The 17720-nt window shown below is 37.0% G+C and overlaps 1 protein-coding gene across 1 annotated transcript in view; it reads right to left on the bottom strand.

The window, feature by feature from the left end:
* The window catches only part of LOC106070729 (receptor-type tyrosine-protein phosphatase T-like), a 53049-nt gene extending 43338 nt beyond the window's left edge, over window positions 1–9711 (bottom strand). The window contains exons 1-4 of the mRNA XM_056028584.1: window positions 9551–9711; window positions 7215–7337; window positions 4366–4527; window positions 2157–2345 (exon numbers count right to left, since the gene is read on the bottom strand). Of these exons, the coding sequence (XP_055884559.1) occupies window positions 2157–2345; window positions 4366–4402 (226 nt within the window). The 5' untranslated portion in view covers window positions 4403–4527; window positions 7215–7337; window positions 9551–9711. The remainder of the gene's footprint in view (window positions 1–2156; window positions 2346–4365; window positions 4528–7214; window positions 7338–9550) is intronic.
* Window positions 9712–17720: the final 8009 nt, after the last annotated feature.

Here is a 17720-nt window from a genome sequence, read left to right on the forward strand (position 1 = left end):
CATTACCAAAACGAAATTCGCGGACGACGCAATAGTTATGGCAAACAAACAGGATGAGCTTCAGTCGCTAATGTGACGCTTCTCTCAGGCCTGTAAATGAGTATGGGCTAACTATTAAATGGAAGGAAACAAACATGATGTGGACACACCACAAGCCATTGTCATTGATGAATATAAGCTAGAAGCCATGCATGAATTCTGATACATTGGATCCTGGATGATTTCAGCTCCCGTCACCTCCAATGGAAAAGTCTATTAGTGGAACTAGATAGGCCAAGAACGAGAAATAACATGCCCTTGCGGTATTCCCTGGATGAGCTTTTTTTTTTTAAATCCCACTTGGGGTGTGGAGGGAACAAGTAGCCCGCACCCCAGTCCTAAAGTCCGCCATGCCGTTCCTCAGATGGGACTAACAAAGTTGAACGCTGAAGTAGCGGTCTCTACATGGTAACAGTATAGGAATATGACAAAATTTTCCGTAGGCTGCTGAGCCTTCGGGCACTAATGGCGAGCTGGTTCTTTTTCCGTTGGTTGTGCGTTATGTAAATGTCACAGCCAGTCCGGGTAGTATCATAGTCAATAGTATGGTTTAACTCTCAGACAATGCTGGAACCTCCCGTTTTGACTATAGTCAATCGGGATAATAGCGCTACAGCGCCGATTCCCTACTGGACTTTATCAGAGATACATGGGATCTATATTTTAATACGACCTGTCCCTTTTAGAAGAGATGAAAAAAAATTAACACATAGTGAAGGCATCGTCGACCTTTGCTCGACTCAAACAAGAGTCTTTGGAAAACATAGAGATCATTACAGTGACCAAAATGGATGTCTTTAATGCGTGTGTTTTGAGCAGGCTCAAAGAGTCACGAGCTACCTAAAGAAAAAAGAAAAAACTAAATTTATTTTCCCTTTCGCTGCTTGCCATAAATTTTGAAAATCACATGAAAAGAAAGAGTGTTACACTGATATACTTGGTCAAACGTGTCATCCCAGCATTCTTACAGTACACCGGCAACACCCCATGTGCTGTGTTATGACATGATTAGGAATTAGTTATTTGTTTCGGGAATAAGGGGAAAGTTTTACTTAGCGACAAGTGACGTGACAGATCTTTAAAAAACAAGAACGCTCTAAGCGACGCAAAAAGGAAGACGCTTCTTGTAGAGTAGTAGACTTGAGTACAATAGAATAGATACGGATTTACGGACATAGCTGACATCGGACGATTCCCTTCTTGATTATTAAATATCTTTATAGAACAACATCAGCGTTGACTACATATTTGATTGTTTCGGCCTTTCGCCGGTGTTACTGAATTAGTTGAGTTCAGCGTTACTTCCAGTCAGATCTACACTAGACATATTGTCAAGAATCAACACCGCACGGAGGCCTTAACAGCTGCTTTGGTATTGTGCACCGGATGGAGAAGTTATTGTTGGCCTCCTTCAGTCGTAGAACGACTATGGTTCATCTCGCACACTTCCTCTTGTGGCTGTGGAGCCCTATTTTGGAGAGACACTCCCGTCGCAGGTGACTTTTGCTTTAGTGGTAGAGAAGCTAGCCATTTTTCGCATTGTACGTTTTTCTTCCAGAGCTGAGGCCCATGTTCTTTCGCTGTCCATAGCTTTTTTTGGTCTCCATCTGGTGCGGTCTCCCCAATGGTCAGTATTGATGTTCACTGATTTGAAGTCCCGTTTTATTACGTATATGTAACGGAGGTGGGGGCGACCAGTTTTTCTTGAGCCAGTCGCGAGTTGTCCGTAGAGGATGGAGAACTATAGCATACTGGAAGCCATCCTTTATTTATAACCCGCATAAGGCTTAAGAAAAACTGATCTTTCCTGTCTTCACTATGTGGATGTAATCAAATGAGACATTAAAGCAGTGGACATTAATTTTACTCATGACCGTATAGTGTAGCTGTAGAGAATGTTGATCAAGAAAACTTTGCACATCGAAAAAAGCATTAAAAAATTAACCAACTTTTCTCTTTTGTTAGAACCTCGCGCACCCTTGATAGGACGACAAGTCCACCTTAGGGGTGAGTCCAACAGTTTGAGAAGCGCTGGTCTAAACTCTAAAAGTTAGAAAATACGAACTCCGAAAACCCCAAAAAATAAAAATAAATAGTTTTCCTATCCAGGCACTTACCACCACTTATGTAAAGTGAGCACAGCCCTGCAAGATTCCCGTCTATTTTTATCTCTGTGACATTAACCCCATCGAGACACCAAACATCTAGAATTTTGTTAGTCACATAATGTATTCTGTGTTGACTGCATAAATTAAAGACTTGAGAGCCCTTAGTTTTGAACAGAATTCTAATGTTGAGATCATTCCCTAAAATATAAAATAGAATAGAAACAGAAATAAAATGTATACATACAAAGTAAAAGTAATTATGCTACGTTTTTTTCAAGATATGGCCACCAAAAACAAAAAATAATTGATCGACAAATCAGCTATACGAGAGTAATTTCGCTCGCTATAACGAAATTCGTATTTAAGAAAATTTCTATTAATATTGTTACGATCTTCTCAATCAGGCCTTCTGCAAATACTACTTAGCAACACAACACAGCACATCTAACTCAAGAACTTGACAACAAGAGCTTCAAGTAACAAAGTGGCGGTTTAATGACAATTACATCGACAGCCAATTCAACACAATTAGCTACATCAAATTCAAATGCTTTAACACAATAGAACTGCCTAACTTAACGTTACAAGTCTCTCTAGCTCGTACAGCTACATTCTCGATGACTCAAAGGTACCACACAGTCCTTATTGCTTTGCTTTACCTGACTCAACTGTCCTTTTTAACAAACTGTCTCTAGAACGTGAAGGCTCTTGATTACATGACCACAACACAGGTCATACTTGCGGTTATTAGCAGTACTGTCCCTTGTCTATCGACAGCCGTTGACCCGTTGACCTGTGTGATTGGCCTGAGTCGTGTGTATCAGTAGGCCGCACACACATTAACCCTTCCAGTCCGTCACTGGAGTTACAACAATATATAAACAAAAGCCCTTGCTTACTAACTGAATGGTTGACAATCTAAATCTATGACTGACCGACTCAATGGCATACTGACTTACCACTAATTTCTTCAATAGGGGTGGACAGATAAATCTTAGAAAATACTAGTTCCATGTACGCACAGCTAATAAGCACGTTTAACTATCAAATCCACAAGTGCTCATATTTTTTTTTCCAGAAGAGTCTCTTTTTTCTAGCAATCTCGTTCCATAGAAGAACTCATGGACTAGAAAATGTACTTTGTATTTATTAGGGAGCGTTACAATGCGTAGAAAGCAATAATAATAATAATAATAGTAATAATAAAAATGTTCCTGCCAAAATAACAACATATCAAGTTTCATCAACGTAAGGGATAGTAATGGTACAAACTATGTGTTTTGAGCGTTATAATGGGAAGCGTGGTAGAGAAGCTAAATACACTTGGCTTGGTTACCTACTAAGGGGGCTCGAGGTTTGACACCCGACTCTAGAGGAGTTGTGTTTACTGAGCGCCTAAAGCCATCACGGAAAAACCTTCTCCCAGATACCCCTTCCCCAACTGGTCCAAAAAGGAGATTGTACTATAGCGCTCTAATCATGCTATAAGCATGAAAGTCGCGCTATATAAATATATATATATTAGGTTCGCCCTTGGAGTGATTGATCTAGGTCAAATAGGCCTTGCTCAGTGTAGAGCCTTGCATCTCATTGATGCATTAGTTAGAGCTACTAAGCTGTGCAGCCGAAATAAAAAGCACGTGCGTGAGGTGTGTCACTAATAAATGATGGGGCGCGATGGCTGAGTGGTTAAGCGCTTTTTTTTCGAAGCTGAGGTCCTGTGTTCGAATGTCGGTAAAGATTGGGATTTTGAAATTCCAAAAATTTTAGGGCACCCCGAGTTCATCCAACTCTCGTTTGGGAAAGTAAATGCGGTTGGTCATTGTGCTGACCACTCGACACCATGCTCGTTAACCGTTGGCCATAGAAACAGATGACCTTAACATCATCTGCCCCATAGATCGCAAGGTCTGAATGGTTGAAACTTTTTTATAAACTTTACTAATTCATGAACTTATTATTAACATTTCTAAATACTTTGTAAATTGACATTCATTATTTACTATTACTATGTTACTATTAAATATAGTTGTTAAACAGTTCGTTTAACATGTTGGCAGTCGTTATTTAATGAAGACACTAGCCTGCCGAGGTGGGACCCCGGTTTATTATATCATCCCCTAGCTAAGCCCCTAAAGCCCACCATGTAAAGCTAGTAAAATATATGATTGATTAACATCTGCACTAAGACTTGAAAAATGATAGAGAAATTACGTACTAATTTCTCTCATGACCAGTCGGACCCAGGTCAACATGTATTCTCTGTTCCAAGAAACTGTGACGTCTGCTACGTAATCAGCACAAGTTTCGTCTTTGAGGAAATTAGATGACCTCTTTTGGCCTGCTGTTATTGAGACCCCCTGAATAGTTGCAAGATCGTCTGTAAATCAAATACCAACTAAAGTAAAATAGGTACTAATTTCTTTGAAAACATTATGCTCAACATATGGTGCGTTAAGCCTCTAGATTAAAAGCGCCGTAATAGGCTACAAGGCTACATAGCTTTTTACAAAAGCGAGTGTGAAAAATTATAAGACGTCTCAATATTTCACAATAAAAAGTGAAATAATGAATCTCTATAATATTAAAGTATTAAATGCCAATTTGACCTAAACGCTCTACTAGTTTGGTAGTTAAATGCACGCAACATAAGAGTGACTTATAAGATTCCAGTGAATTTATGTCATTGGTTAATATGCATGACTGAATGTATGACGAGTAGAACGTATTCATCTTCGTTTTAGAAGTAACGTCTGTATACTATAAGATAAGATAAAATAAGATAGTTGGAATAAAAAAACAAAATTTTTAATACTTAGAATTATTGGTACGAATTGAAACGGTGACCTTATTCTACTTCTTTCTAGAAAAGGTCAAGTCAAAATCTACGCCACAAAGTAAACACGTGTTAATTTTAATTAACTAATCAGAAAAAGAGGTCAACAGAAAAAAAAAGTTGCATGCGTCTGTTTCTAAAAGGTAAGAGATTTAAAAAAATATTTAGAAACAAAAAAATTTTTTAACGTTCTAGAAGAGACGAATTTAAAAAAGTATGAAGTGGAGAAAAGTGAGTGAATTGGAGTTCTTGAGTTGTAGTGGGTCCTTGAAGTGTTGCATGCCCTACAATTGTTACAGGTCCATAAGTTGTAATCAATATTGTGTGCTTTATATCTTTAAAGTTTATACTGAGAAGATAGGGAAGCTCAAGTTGTTTTGTTGTAGCAGTATACTTAAGGCTTTTACGGTGTGGATTTATAATTTCAATGGTAGAGTAAGAATCTCTGTCGATACTGTGACCTAATTTGACCAGTTTCTGGAAGCTGAGGTCAAGTCAGAGATGACCGACCAGAGTAAACAAGTTAATTTTAGTCATCCGATCAGAAAAAGAGGTTGGGGAAAAAGAAGGTCACAGCTAATAAAATAATAAGGGGAGAAGTTTCTATGACTCAGGAAAGTACGATTGAGAATAGTATAAATTGGGGAAAGTAAATAAGTCGGGGTCCTCGCCTTGTAACTATTTTTGATAGTAACGGTGTTATGTTTGCGGGTTAATGAAGTTATACTAGTTGAAGTTGTTGTTGTGTCTTTAAGTTTTAATTTTACAAAGATATTTAAGTCAAGTGTTATTGAATTGAGAATCTACTTATATGTGCAATCTGAAGAAGTGAATTAAAGAAGTTAGAAAAGAACACATATGTTTCTTAAGTGTATTATCAAATTATTCATATAATCTCCGACCTGTGATGATCCTGTTTGATCAATAATAAATATAAAATGCATTACCAAGAAATAAATCAGGGTGGACCAGTTACTTCAGTGTTTCTGTTTGTGCCAAAGAACAAAAAAAAAGCATTGCATTGTAACATAATCACAAACATGAATCATCACAAAAAATTAGGCACTTAAATAATAGCAATTGACACCCTTATAGTTAAATGCATATCATATTTAAAAAAAAAGAAAAATTTAATATTTACTATTTTTATGTTTGTTGAGGATAAAACTGTGGTTTGACGTACTTCCTTAAATTCGTATCTGCATGCTTATGTTACGAGCTCGCTTCAAGAGGACACTAATTAACGATATAACAGCATTGCCAAACATGAATTTTAAAGTATGGTCTATAATAAAATCGAAAAATAAAGTAACGACAAGAATCTAAACATAAAAGATTCTGACCCGTCAATATTGTTTATCTCTATTGCGGGTACTTTTCTCTTCTAGACATCCTGAAATAGCAGCCTCTCGTGCCTTACCCTAACTCCGCCCCTGACCAAAAGTACCATTAAAACGACTGAACCATATTAGAAAGCAATAAGTATCATTAGAACGACAATTAAACTTCATTAGTGAGTGCAGTAACTGACATTAGCACGACTATCAATACGACCATTAATACTCACCCAACAGTAACGAACACAGAACAACCCCCCCCCCCACACACACACACACACACAGCGAAAAGGTAAACAGAGGTATGCAAATCACCAGCACACCAAACCTACCCATGCCTCGTATGTGACAGGCTTTCTAAAGCGAGTAATTGACTCCATAGCTATCTTTGAGTTCACAGGAAAAGAGAAATTTGCTTATCTTCGACAATAAAGCTATCAGAATTTATAATTAATAAATTCGACACAAAATCAACATTAGTAAATCAAATTGGCAAGACAAATCTGCACCTTTCATCATCAAAATTGTAGGGGTGTTGTGACAGCTCGCGTCACCGAATATGCACCAAAAGTGAATCCAATTAGTACTGTTGGTAGTACTAACAATCACCATTAGCGAATTCGATAATTAGGTACGACATATGAACAGAATAAATAAGGCCTACTAGAAGGTCTAATATTAGTGAGGCTGATAAGTAAAACAAGAGAAATATATATTTTTAGTCACTCTAAAATGTAGCAAACAATATTTCAAAATTTAAAAAAATGCTATAACAGTTACGTGTATTTAGATGTAAGTCATTTGTGTGTGTGCGTGTACGTGTGTGCAGTTGCATCCAATGTATTTATAACCAGAATGTTCAGATACAGATATCTTACAAAAAAAAGAACTCACTGTATTGACATCCGAGACCAAACCATCCCTTTTCGCAGTGTCCATTACTTGGGCACAGTCCTTTAGAACAATCAGTCGTACAATGGCATTGCAGACATCGGTCCACATCTGTACAGGAGCGTACTAGACAAGAAGATTCTTTCTTTTATTTTCAATTCCATGCATTATGTAATGTACCGATTATATTACAAGTATTATTTACATATATATTGTAAGGTGAAACTTATTTGCATGTCGGATGTACATCCAAATGTGTAAAAATAAAAATGGTCCTATCCTCTAGATATTATAGTATTAGGAAAAGGGAGGCAATTGGTTTTTACTGATAGCCCTCAAATTAGAGTTACCCAAAGCACTATTAAAACAAGATTTCTTAAGCTAAGTCTTCCTCTTATGAATCCTCCTTACTTATTAAAGTAGTCACTATTGTTTTAACTAGCCCTGCACACCGCCATTTAAGATAGTGCAGAGGATGCGCACTGTTAGAGACTAGTCTAAGAAAGATGTTGACATTAGAGAGAAGAGCACATGTTCCTCTTCAGTAGAGACAAACGCGGTTTTATGTATTAGTAATGTCCTTATGTAAATAAACATGGCTAACAAGTGGAGTTGCCTCCCTTAAGTTATTACAATAAACATATTTTATGATCTAGTGACTTTTTGTTTCTTTCCAGTGGACCTAATTCACCAATCGTAAACAAATAACATTTAGACACGTGATTCTATATATCTTGTATACAAATTATGTAATCCATAAAGGCTGTCACATGATATTTTTCATTGTTTTATCAAAATTATGACGTGGCTAAATGTGTCTATTTACGATTGGCGAAAGAGGTCCATTATTTATACCAGACAGTAGGTGAACTATTATGAAAAGAATTGATAAAACAGGAATAGCACTAATGCTAAAGATTTCTAATGGCAACAGTCACGTGATTGTTGTTTGTAGAACATAAATGTGGGACAGTAATTTCGATAGAGAAGCTTTAATTTTAAAGGAGATTACTTCATCACTTAATAACAAATGACTACTTGCCTTGGTGAGTGCAAAGTATCCAAAAATAAAAATAGGTACAAACACTTAATAAGAAGTTATTTGTCATTGTCTCTCTAATGGTGAGTACATCAAATTTGAACTAAAACATTTTTGGTGTTTATCAATAACGTTGCTAAATCTGAACACTTTGGAAAGTTTTATGCATATGCAAACAGGGAAGTTTTTTTCCAAATTAAAAAAAAATCATATCTAAAATTAATATTTTAGTACAATTAACTACATAGCTTTTCACCCGGAAGTTTATCTAACAGGTTGATAGCATCAGTGACCTCAGTGGTATTCTCAATGAGCCACTTAGTGCAGCTTTTAAATATTACAGTCACTTAGTTATATCCAATAAGAAAAGACAACATTTAAATAATAAAATTCAATAAAATAAAACAGTGGCGTCACTAGGGTCGGTGTCACTCGGTGCGTACTTCTCAGGCTGTCCCTCACTCGCCCGGAATAAAATCCCTATAGTTTGTTTATTCTTTTTTAAGTTGTTCCATATTTTAATATTAATTGTTAATGCAATTTTATCATTAACTATTACATAGATATAAAATGTAAAATTATTTAAATTATACTTATTGAATAGAAGATGATTTCTTTAATAGCGCTTATTATAGAGCTTCTCTTAAAAAACTGTTTTACATTAAACCGATACTAATGTTTCTCAACTTTTTCTAAAAAGGCAGATCATGTACTTCAAAAAGATGTATGTCCTGAAAAAGAAAAGCCTGGAATACCAACAAAGACTGATGAGCAGTTGTTTTTTTTTTTTTTTTTTTTTTTTTTTGCTGTTTTTTTTTTTTTAGCTTTTGATAGCGTCCACCAAGAAACGTAAAACAAACATAGTATTCCGCAAAAATGTGTGCAGATTTTGAGAAATTTAAAACGATAATAAATCTGTTTTCTAAAAAAAAAATTATGGATAGACGGAGCTTTTAAATACCGAATCTTGTCAAGGGTATATCTTATCCCCATTTCTGCTGACCGTTGACTGTATTAAAAATAAATAAATCAGGTTGTATTTGGTAATTAATGGCATTAGAAATGGGTGGACTCGGGGGGGCCCTAAAAATTACTAAATTCAAAATCCCAGTCTTTACTAAGATTCGAACCCAAGACCCCAGGTTAGGAAGTCATGCGCTTTATCACTCAACCACCGCGCCCTTACCATCAACTTCATTATAGATCGCAGTGTCTGAAAGGGGAACTTTACATACTTTACTTAACTGCGTTGGCAGAAAGATTTAAAAGAGGCTGTTGAAGTCACCTCTGTTGAAGTCACCTCTGTTGAAATCACCTCTGTTGAAATCACCTCTGTTGAAGTCACGTCTGTTAAAGTCACCTCTGTTGAAGTCACCTCTGTTGAAGTCACCTCTGTTGAAGTCACCTCTGTTAAAGTCACCTCTGTTGAAGTCACCTCTGTTGAAGTCACCTCTGTTGAAGTCACCTTAGATCGGTCTCTGTGGATAGAATTTTAGCACTGAGCCCTTTCAAACTTAAACAACATAGAATGTTGGTCAGTTAAAAAGTCTAGATAGCGCCATAATCGTTTTTCTGTATTTATTAGTTTCACTTTTTTTTCTCTTAATATGAAGATTACAAGTCAAATATAGAAAGGTTGGGATTGGCTGATACTTAACTGTGAGAGACATTCGAGTCAGGATGAGGATGTAAGGTGAATGTGATCTTCGTATTCACCACGTCGTCTTATTGCGGGCCTGTTTAGTTCATGCAAATCACGTCAATTGAACTCGGTAGAAGCAGCAGCAGTAAAAGCTATGAAAAAAGAAAAATCGGCCGGAGTTGACAACATTCCTGGTGAGCTTCTACAGGCTGGAAGAGCAACCAATGTTAAACGCACTGGAGTGATCGTTAAATGAACTTGTGTGTTACCCGTGCTTGTAATCGTGCTAGTATTTGTAATCGTGTTCGCATTATCGTAGTCTGTGAATCGTGACCAGTCTGTACTGTGTTATTGTGTGTATCAGTCGTGTTTTATTGAAATAAAGCCTTGTTTCTAAGGTTATGAATTGACTTAGTATATTACAATTTATTTCAATATTACCATTCTTAAATGGACAAGTTTTTGCGTCCCAATAGACTGGATGCTGATCCTAGTTCAACTAATGCTTCAGTTACATGGAAACATTGGATTTCTTGTTTTGACAGATTCGCAATGAAGGTAGGGGCTAGTGAAAGCGAACAGTTTGACCTGCTATGCAACTTTGTGTCTCCATCCTTATATCAGTATATTTCTACCTGTTCTAAATACTCAGAAGCAAAATCTATTCTTGAGAATTTATTTGTGAAGGCCCCTAATGAAACATTGGCCAGACATTTGCTTGCAACTTGCAAACAAGAAGTCGATCAAAGTCTTGATCAATTTGTACACAAGCTGAGAGTGATGGCCAGAGATTGTCAGTTCCGAGCTGTCAGTGCTGACAAAAATGAAGAGGACGCCATTCGTGATGCCTTTGTTAGCGGCATGCGTTCGAGTGTAATTAGACAGAGGCTACTTGAGAAAAGATCCCTTGACTTGAAAATGGCTTTAGATATTGCCAAGACTCTCGACATGGCCCAAAAAGAATCCAGTTCGTTTAGTATTCCTTCTCAATTGGTAGAGTCATCTCTTTCGTCATCGGCAATCTCAACCGAAGAAATGGTGGACTCAGAAACAATCGCAACAGTGAATACTAAATGTTTCTTTTGCGGAGGTAGTCGGCATCTCAGAGCGAAATGCCCTGCCAAAGACTGCATGTGTCATTCGTGCGGGAAAAATGGACATTTTTCGAAGGTTTTCAGGTCTCGCAACACTCCTATAACCAAAACAAAAGTCAAAACATCTCCTAGTCACGAGATTAAAAGACAATCTTCTAAAGATTGTAGCTGCATTAAGGACTCTACACATCTAACATCGCTAATTGCTACTTCGTCGGTACCTGGTTTAACTAAATGAACAGTACACATCTCTGTAAATGGCGTGAACCTAAAAGCCCTAATTGATACAGGTAGCGGGGAAAGCTACATTTCTTCAAACATACCAAGAGAGTACGATTGGTCAGTGACACGTTCAAAGCACAAAATTTCTATGGCGTCATCTCAACTGTCAAGCGTCACAAGAGGCCACATGCTTGCATCGCTAAAATACAAAGGGGAAGTTTACAATGAATTCAAACTTTCGTTACTAGATGAACTTTGCACTGATGTAGTGCTTGGGTTAGATTTCCTCGCATTACACAAAGAACTGATAATTCCATTCAACGGTGGTCGACCTGCATTTCATGTTTGCTCGCTCAATGCTGTGAAGGTAGAGGCACCACAATTGTTTGCAAATTTATCCCCTGATTGCAGACCTATTGCTACTAAATCTCGTCGTTACTCCTTCCAAGACACACAATTTATTAAAGCTGAAGTTGAAAAATTGATACGAAACGGTATCATTGAACCTTCCAAATCACCTTGGAGAGCTCAAGTCCTTGTCACGACCAATGAGAGGCACAAAAAGCGAATGGTCGTTGATTATAGCCAAACTATAAATAGATTTACTTACCTGGACGCTTACCCCATGCCTAGAGTGGATGAAATGGTGGAGAAAATTTCCAGGTATGAAATCTTTAGCACATTGGATCTGGAGAGTGCTTATCACCAAATACCTATCCAACAGAGCGAAAAGAAATACACAGCCTTCGAAGCTTGTGGTAAACTCTACCAGTTTTGCAGAATACCCTTTGGGGTCACTAACGGTGTAGCTTGCTTCCAGAAAACCATAGACACTATTATAGAAAAAGAAAAGTTGTCTGACACGTTTGCCTATGTCGACAATGTAACAATATGTGGTACAGATGTAGACTCCCATAACAAAAATCTGTTGCATTTTCAGAAGGTAGCTCTGGAATACGGAATAACTTTCAACGAAAGTAAAAGTGTATTTGCTACTAAGAAGGTAAAGCTGCTTGGATATGAAATATCCAAAGGGCATTTGAAGCCGGACCCTGATAGATTTCAAGCTCTGCGAGATTTGCCACCTCCAAAAGATCTGAAGTCTCAGAAAAGGATTGTAGGACTCTTGGCATATTATGCTCACTGGATACCAAATTTCTCCGACAAAATGTATCCTATAATGAAAAATCTAATTTTTCCTGTACCTACAGAAGTAAAAACAGCGTTGGAAGACTTGAAAGAAGAATTGCAGAAAGCAGCAATTTTCACCATAAAGTATGACCATCCTCTAATTGTGGAAACTGACGCTTCTGACATCGCAGTAGCTGCCACTTTAAATCAGGATGGAAGACCTATAGCATTTTTCTCTAGAACTCTTTCACCTAGTGAAAGGCATCAATCTGCCATAGAGAAAGAAGCAACTGCAATAATTGAAGCTATACGCAAATGGAAGCATTATTTGTGTGGCAATTATTTTACCCTTATTACGGACCAGCGGTCTATTTCATACATATTTAAAGACACTCATGACAAGAAAATTAAAAACGATAAGATACAAAGGTGGAAATTGGAACTGGCAAGCTTCAAGTTTGATATACAGTATAGACCTGGGAACGCCAACACAGCAGCAGACACCTTGTCTAGAGGGCACTGTGCAACCATGACGAAACGAAGTAGCCTGAAGACGTACCATGACTACCTGTGTCATCCAGGTGTCACTAGACTTCTACATTATGTCAGGTCAAAGAACTTACCCTTCTCGGTTGAAGAGGTCAGGCAGACCATTCAACAATGCAGAACCTGCAATAGAATTAAACCGCAATTCTATAAGGAATTTGCAGGTACGCTCATCAAGGCCACACAGCCGTTTGAAAGAATAAGTGTTGACTTTAAAGGTCCTTTGCCATCAGCTACTCGCAACAAGTACTTGTTAACAATGATTGACGAATATTCGCGGTTTCCATTCGCTTTTCCCTGTCCTGATATGACATCTAAGACAGTAATAAAGTGCTTCGACCAGTTATTTTTCCTCTTTGGAACACCCAGTTACATCCACTCTGATCGTGGCTCATCATTTATGTCCACAGAAACTACAGAATATCTACATTCTAAGGGCATAGCCACTAGCAGGACAACGCCCTATAACGCAAAAGGAAATGGTCAAATAGAAAAGCTGAATAAAACATTGTGGCAGGCTATTTTATTAGCATTGGACTCAGGGAAGTTGGAACTATCACAGTGGGAATCTGTGTTGCCCCAGGCACTTCACTCCATTCGATCATTACTGTGTACTTCTACTAATGAAACTCCACACGAACGGATCTTCAAATTTAACAGAAGATCGCCAACGGGAACATCCTTGCCTACTTGGCTACAGAACCCAGGCAAAGTATTACTAAAATCACCTGTAAGATCTTCAAAATTTGACCCATTGGTACAAGAGGTTGAACTTATTAGCTGCAACCCACAGTACGCCCATATACGATTTCCAAATGGCCGGGAGGAGACAGTGTCGCTTAGGCAGCTGGCGCCGAAGGAAAGTTCCACGAACGACTATTTCGAACCAGAGAACGGTATTCTGCCTCAAGAGGTCGGTGACTCTTTGGATCTCTCACCAGGGAGTCGCTACGTGCCTGAAACTATCAGTAATTCACAGAGTCCCACCCCAATGATGTACAACCAGCCAGAAGTCATCAGTGACTCACAGGGGAGCCACCCAATGCCAGAGGCCAATATTGACTCGAGTCCCGTACAGGACAGTTACGACTTGCAAGGAGAAAAGTCTACGCCAGAGATACCTCCGGATCCTTCCCTTCATACGCATGGCTATAACCTAAGACCCAGAAAGAAATGAAGGAGGGGTGAATGGAGTGATCGTAAAATGAACTTGTGTGTTACCCGTGCTTGTAATCGTGCTAGTATTTGTAATCGTGTTCGCATTATCGTAGTCTGTGAATCGTGACCAGTCTGTACTGTGTTATTGTGTGTATCAGTCGTGTTTTATTGAAATAAAGCCTTGTTTCTAAGGTTATGAATTGACTTAGTATATTACACGCACTCTATGCGATTTGCAACAAGATCTGGCAATTAGGAGAATGGCCCAAATCCTGGACCCAATCACTCATCATAACCCTTCCAAAGAAAGGCAATTTTTTACTCTGTCAAAACTATCGCACTATTAGCCATCCCAGTAAAGAACTGTTAAAAATTATATTAAATCGACTAGAACCGATTGCAGACAAAATCATATCAGAAGAACAAGCGGGTTTTAGACAAGGTCGCAGCACAACAGAACAAATCCTAAACCTCAGAATACTCTGTGAAAAATATCTCTAACGCCAAGAGAATCTTTTCCATGTCTTTATCGATTTCAATAAAGCTTTCGACCCAGTATGGCATGGGCACTCTGGGCGACAATGGAAAAGTACAACATAAAAACATAATAAAATCATAATTAAAGTCATCCAGAACCTCTACTAGGATGCCACCAGTGCGGTGTACTTCAACAAAAAGATTGGGGGGTCTGGTTCAAAACCACAGGTGGAGTAAGACGAGGCTCCCTACTTTCTCCTACACTCTTCAAAATCTTTCTTGAAAGGGAAATGGAAGATGCTTTCGAGGGCTATAAAGGTACTGTTAGCATTGGAGGTAGAATAATTACTAACTTGCGCTTCGCAGATAGCATTGATGGCCTATCAGGACAGAAGAACTTGCTGACCTGGTGATGCGCACTTACAAGACTTCCGCAGCATATGGTATGCAAATAAATGCCGAAAAAAACAACAACAAATTATGACCAATAGCCAATTGAGCTTTAAAAGGGGCATCAGCATTGGAAGTAAAAAGCCTACTAGTGTTAGAGGCTTTAAATACCTCGGAGCTTTTGTCTCAGACGAGGGAACGAAAGTAAAGTAGGTGAAAATTTAAAAAGAAATTCTATCATGCATGTTTAAATAAAAGAAAAAGAAGAAGATATTCAACTTACTTCGTTAAAACTAAATTTTAGCCAATATTACTAGTTCTTTCAACTATTACATTAAATCTTACAAGAATTTAAAGCTTGAATGATATATTATAATTATCAATTTATAATAACCAGTCTTATCCTTTTCATCGAGATAGCTCTGTTCGGTAGTAAATAAATCACTCTTCTTTGCTGTCATTCTTTGTACAATGTTAAGATCCACAACAGCCTTCTGAACTTGTTTTCTGTTATTAAAATGTTGAAATAATATTAGTATAGATGTTTTTGTAATCACGCATCGAAATTATTATGTGCTAAAAATTTGTAAGTTATTCAATATATATTTCAAAAGTAGAATTTTTGAGGTTCTATAATTTATAAGAGAGAAACATCCTTTATTATAAATATAATTTATATTAATACGAATATATATATTTATAATTAATGTTTTGTGACTGAGTTTAATAATAGGCTAATGTATTAAGACCATCACACTCTATGCTTTTGGAGTGTTGTGCAAAAATTACTGGAGACAATTTTTTCGGCTAGTTCACTTATTATGAAACACAAATTTATAAGTCAATTTTATTGATTTATAACTATATTTACTTTCTCTTAAATCCTATAACTCCTAAACATAGAACTATTAAAACAACAACTACGACAGCTCCAATTGTGCTTTCAGTAAGAATTGCACTGTTGGTGCAATGAGGCAGCACTGGAATAAGAAAGACAAAAGATTTATACAAAGCTTATGCTTAGATTATTAGAAAATTAAATATGCCCCGGATAGCTCTAATGAAAACAAATATAAAAGCCCAGATAGAGTCACTGAATAGCTATAAAAGTTAAGTCTAGGACTCTACAAAATCTAAACCAAAAGAAGCTCAACGCAACCGGCTTGTTCTGTCTGGAAGAGATCAAAGAAGTTGTAAATATATCAAAACCTTGTTACTCGTATCCTAAGACTCTCAGGATTTAAACCCTAACCCTAAACCTTTCAATGATGATACTTACATACATATTTGATGCCAGGATCCAGATTTTGTGTAAATGATGCATAGACTATAAGATCAAGTCATATATGATTAAATGTATATTACAATACATATGCGATCTAGATATCTACATAGATTTAGACCACATCTAATACGTCTATGATGAGTCAATTTATTTTAACTTGAAATAGACAGAGATTTTCTAGATCAATGTGGGTTTTGAAACTTGCGCATTAAAAATTTAAAATACCCAAATTTAACTATTTATATGCCCTGATTGGTAGTTCTATATTATTTTTATATAAAAGATATAGTTATGAATACCCGGTATTTAAAATAAGCTTATTCAGACAAATGAGTTTTTACTTTAGCAACTCAACATTATAGCTGGTAAAAATGAGGAACTCCTCAATATTGTGAAGGTAGGAAAATTAGTCGGATTGGTCATTTTGTATTTTGTAACACTTGCAGTCAAAAATCATTCTTCAAGATATAGAGCGACAGCTGTGGAAGAACGAAATAAAAAAATGTCCAAAGAAAACTGGCTGGACAACGCAAACGAATGGACTCTCTCTTAATATCTTGGTAAGAACAAATGCTGACCGTAAAAAATTGAGGATTTGGTTTCGCGGGACAGATGATAATGATGATATGTACATAAAAAAAAGTTCTAGATTTCGTGTTAACATTTGTGACTTGGGTCACACAAATTAAGACTTTTTCTCTCGCAAATTAAAATTAATATCTCGCCTATCATTCGTCATACAATCTAAATCTAGATCTAGAACTTTAAATTCTATATCTAGGTAAAGATTTACTGATCTAGAACTAGAACTAGTTCTATTATTTGTCATACAATCTAAATCTAGACATAGAACTAGATAATCTATAACTAGGTCTAGATCTAGAACTAGAACTAGATCTATTAAAGATCTAGAACAACATCTATAAAATATCTAGAACTAGATCTAGAGACTGTACCTAGATCTAGTGCTAGATATAGAACTATATCAAGATCTAGAACTAGATATAGAACAAGATCTAGAACTAGATATAGAACAGGATCTAGAACTAGATTTAGAATCTAGACTACATTTAGAATGGAATTTAGTTATAGAATCTACATTTAGACTAGAATCATACCTTTGCTGTAGCCGAGAAAGCCTTGATCACATTCTCCAGAAGTAGCCAAGCACGAAGAATTGAGACATTTCTCGGGACATGTTTGTGAACAGTTTAAGCCCCAAAGTCCATTGAAGCATGCTGGAGAAACAAATGAAAGAATAGTACTAAAAACAAAACAACAACATACGTCCAGGCTTTGCATTGTTTGAGCCGTTCTTCCGTAACTGAAACTTATCACCTCCAACCCAAACTTTCTGCAAGGCGGCGTGGTATGGAGGTGTGCCAGACTTAACCCAGTTCTTTCATAACCACATAACGGAGAGGAGACCAGACAGTCATCTAAACCGATCAAATGACTATTTCAAAATGTATACTTCTATTACCTTCTTATTCTTTCTAAACACGATAAAATAGCTGACAGATGA

Source organism: Biomphalaria glabrata, chromosome 5 (genome assembly GCF_947242115.1).
Source record: "Biomphalaria glabrata chromosome 5, xgBioGlab47.1, whole genome shotgun sequence".
NCBI lineage: Eukaryota > Metazoa > Mollusca > Gastropoda > Planorbidae > Biomphalaria > Biomphalaria glabrata.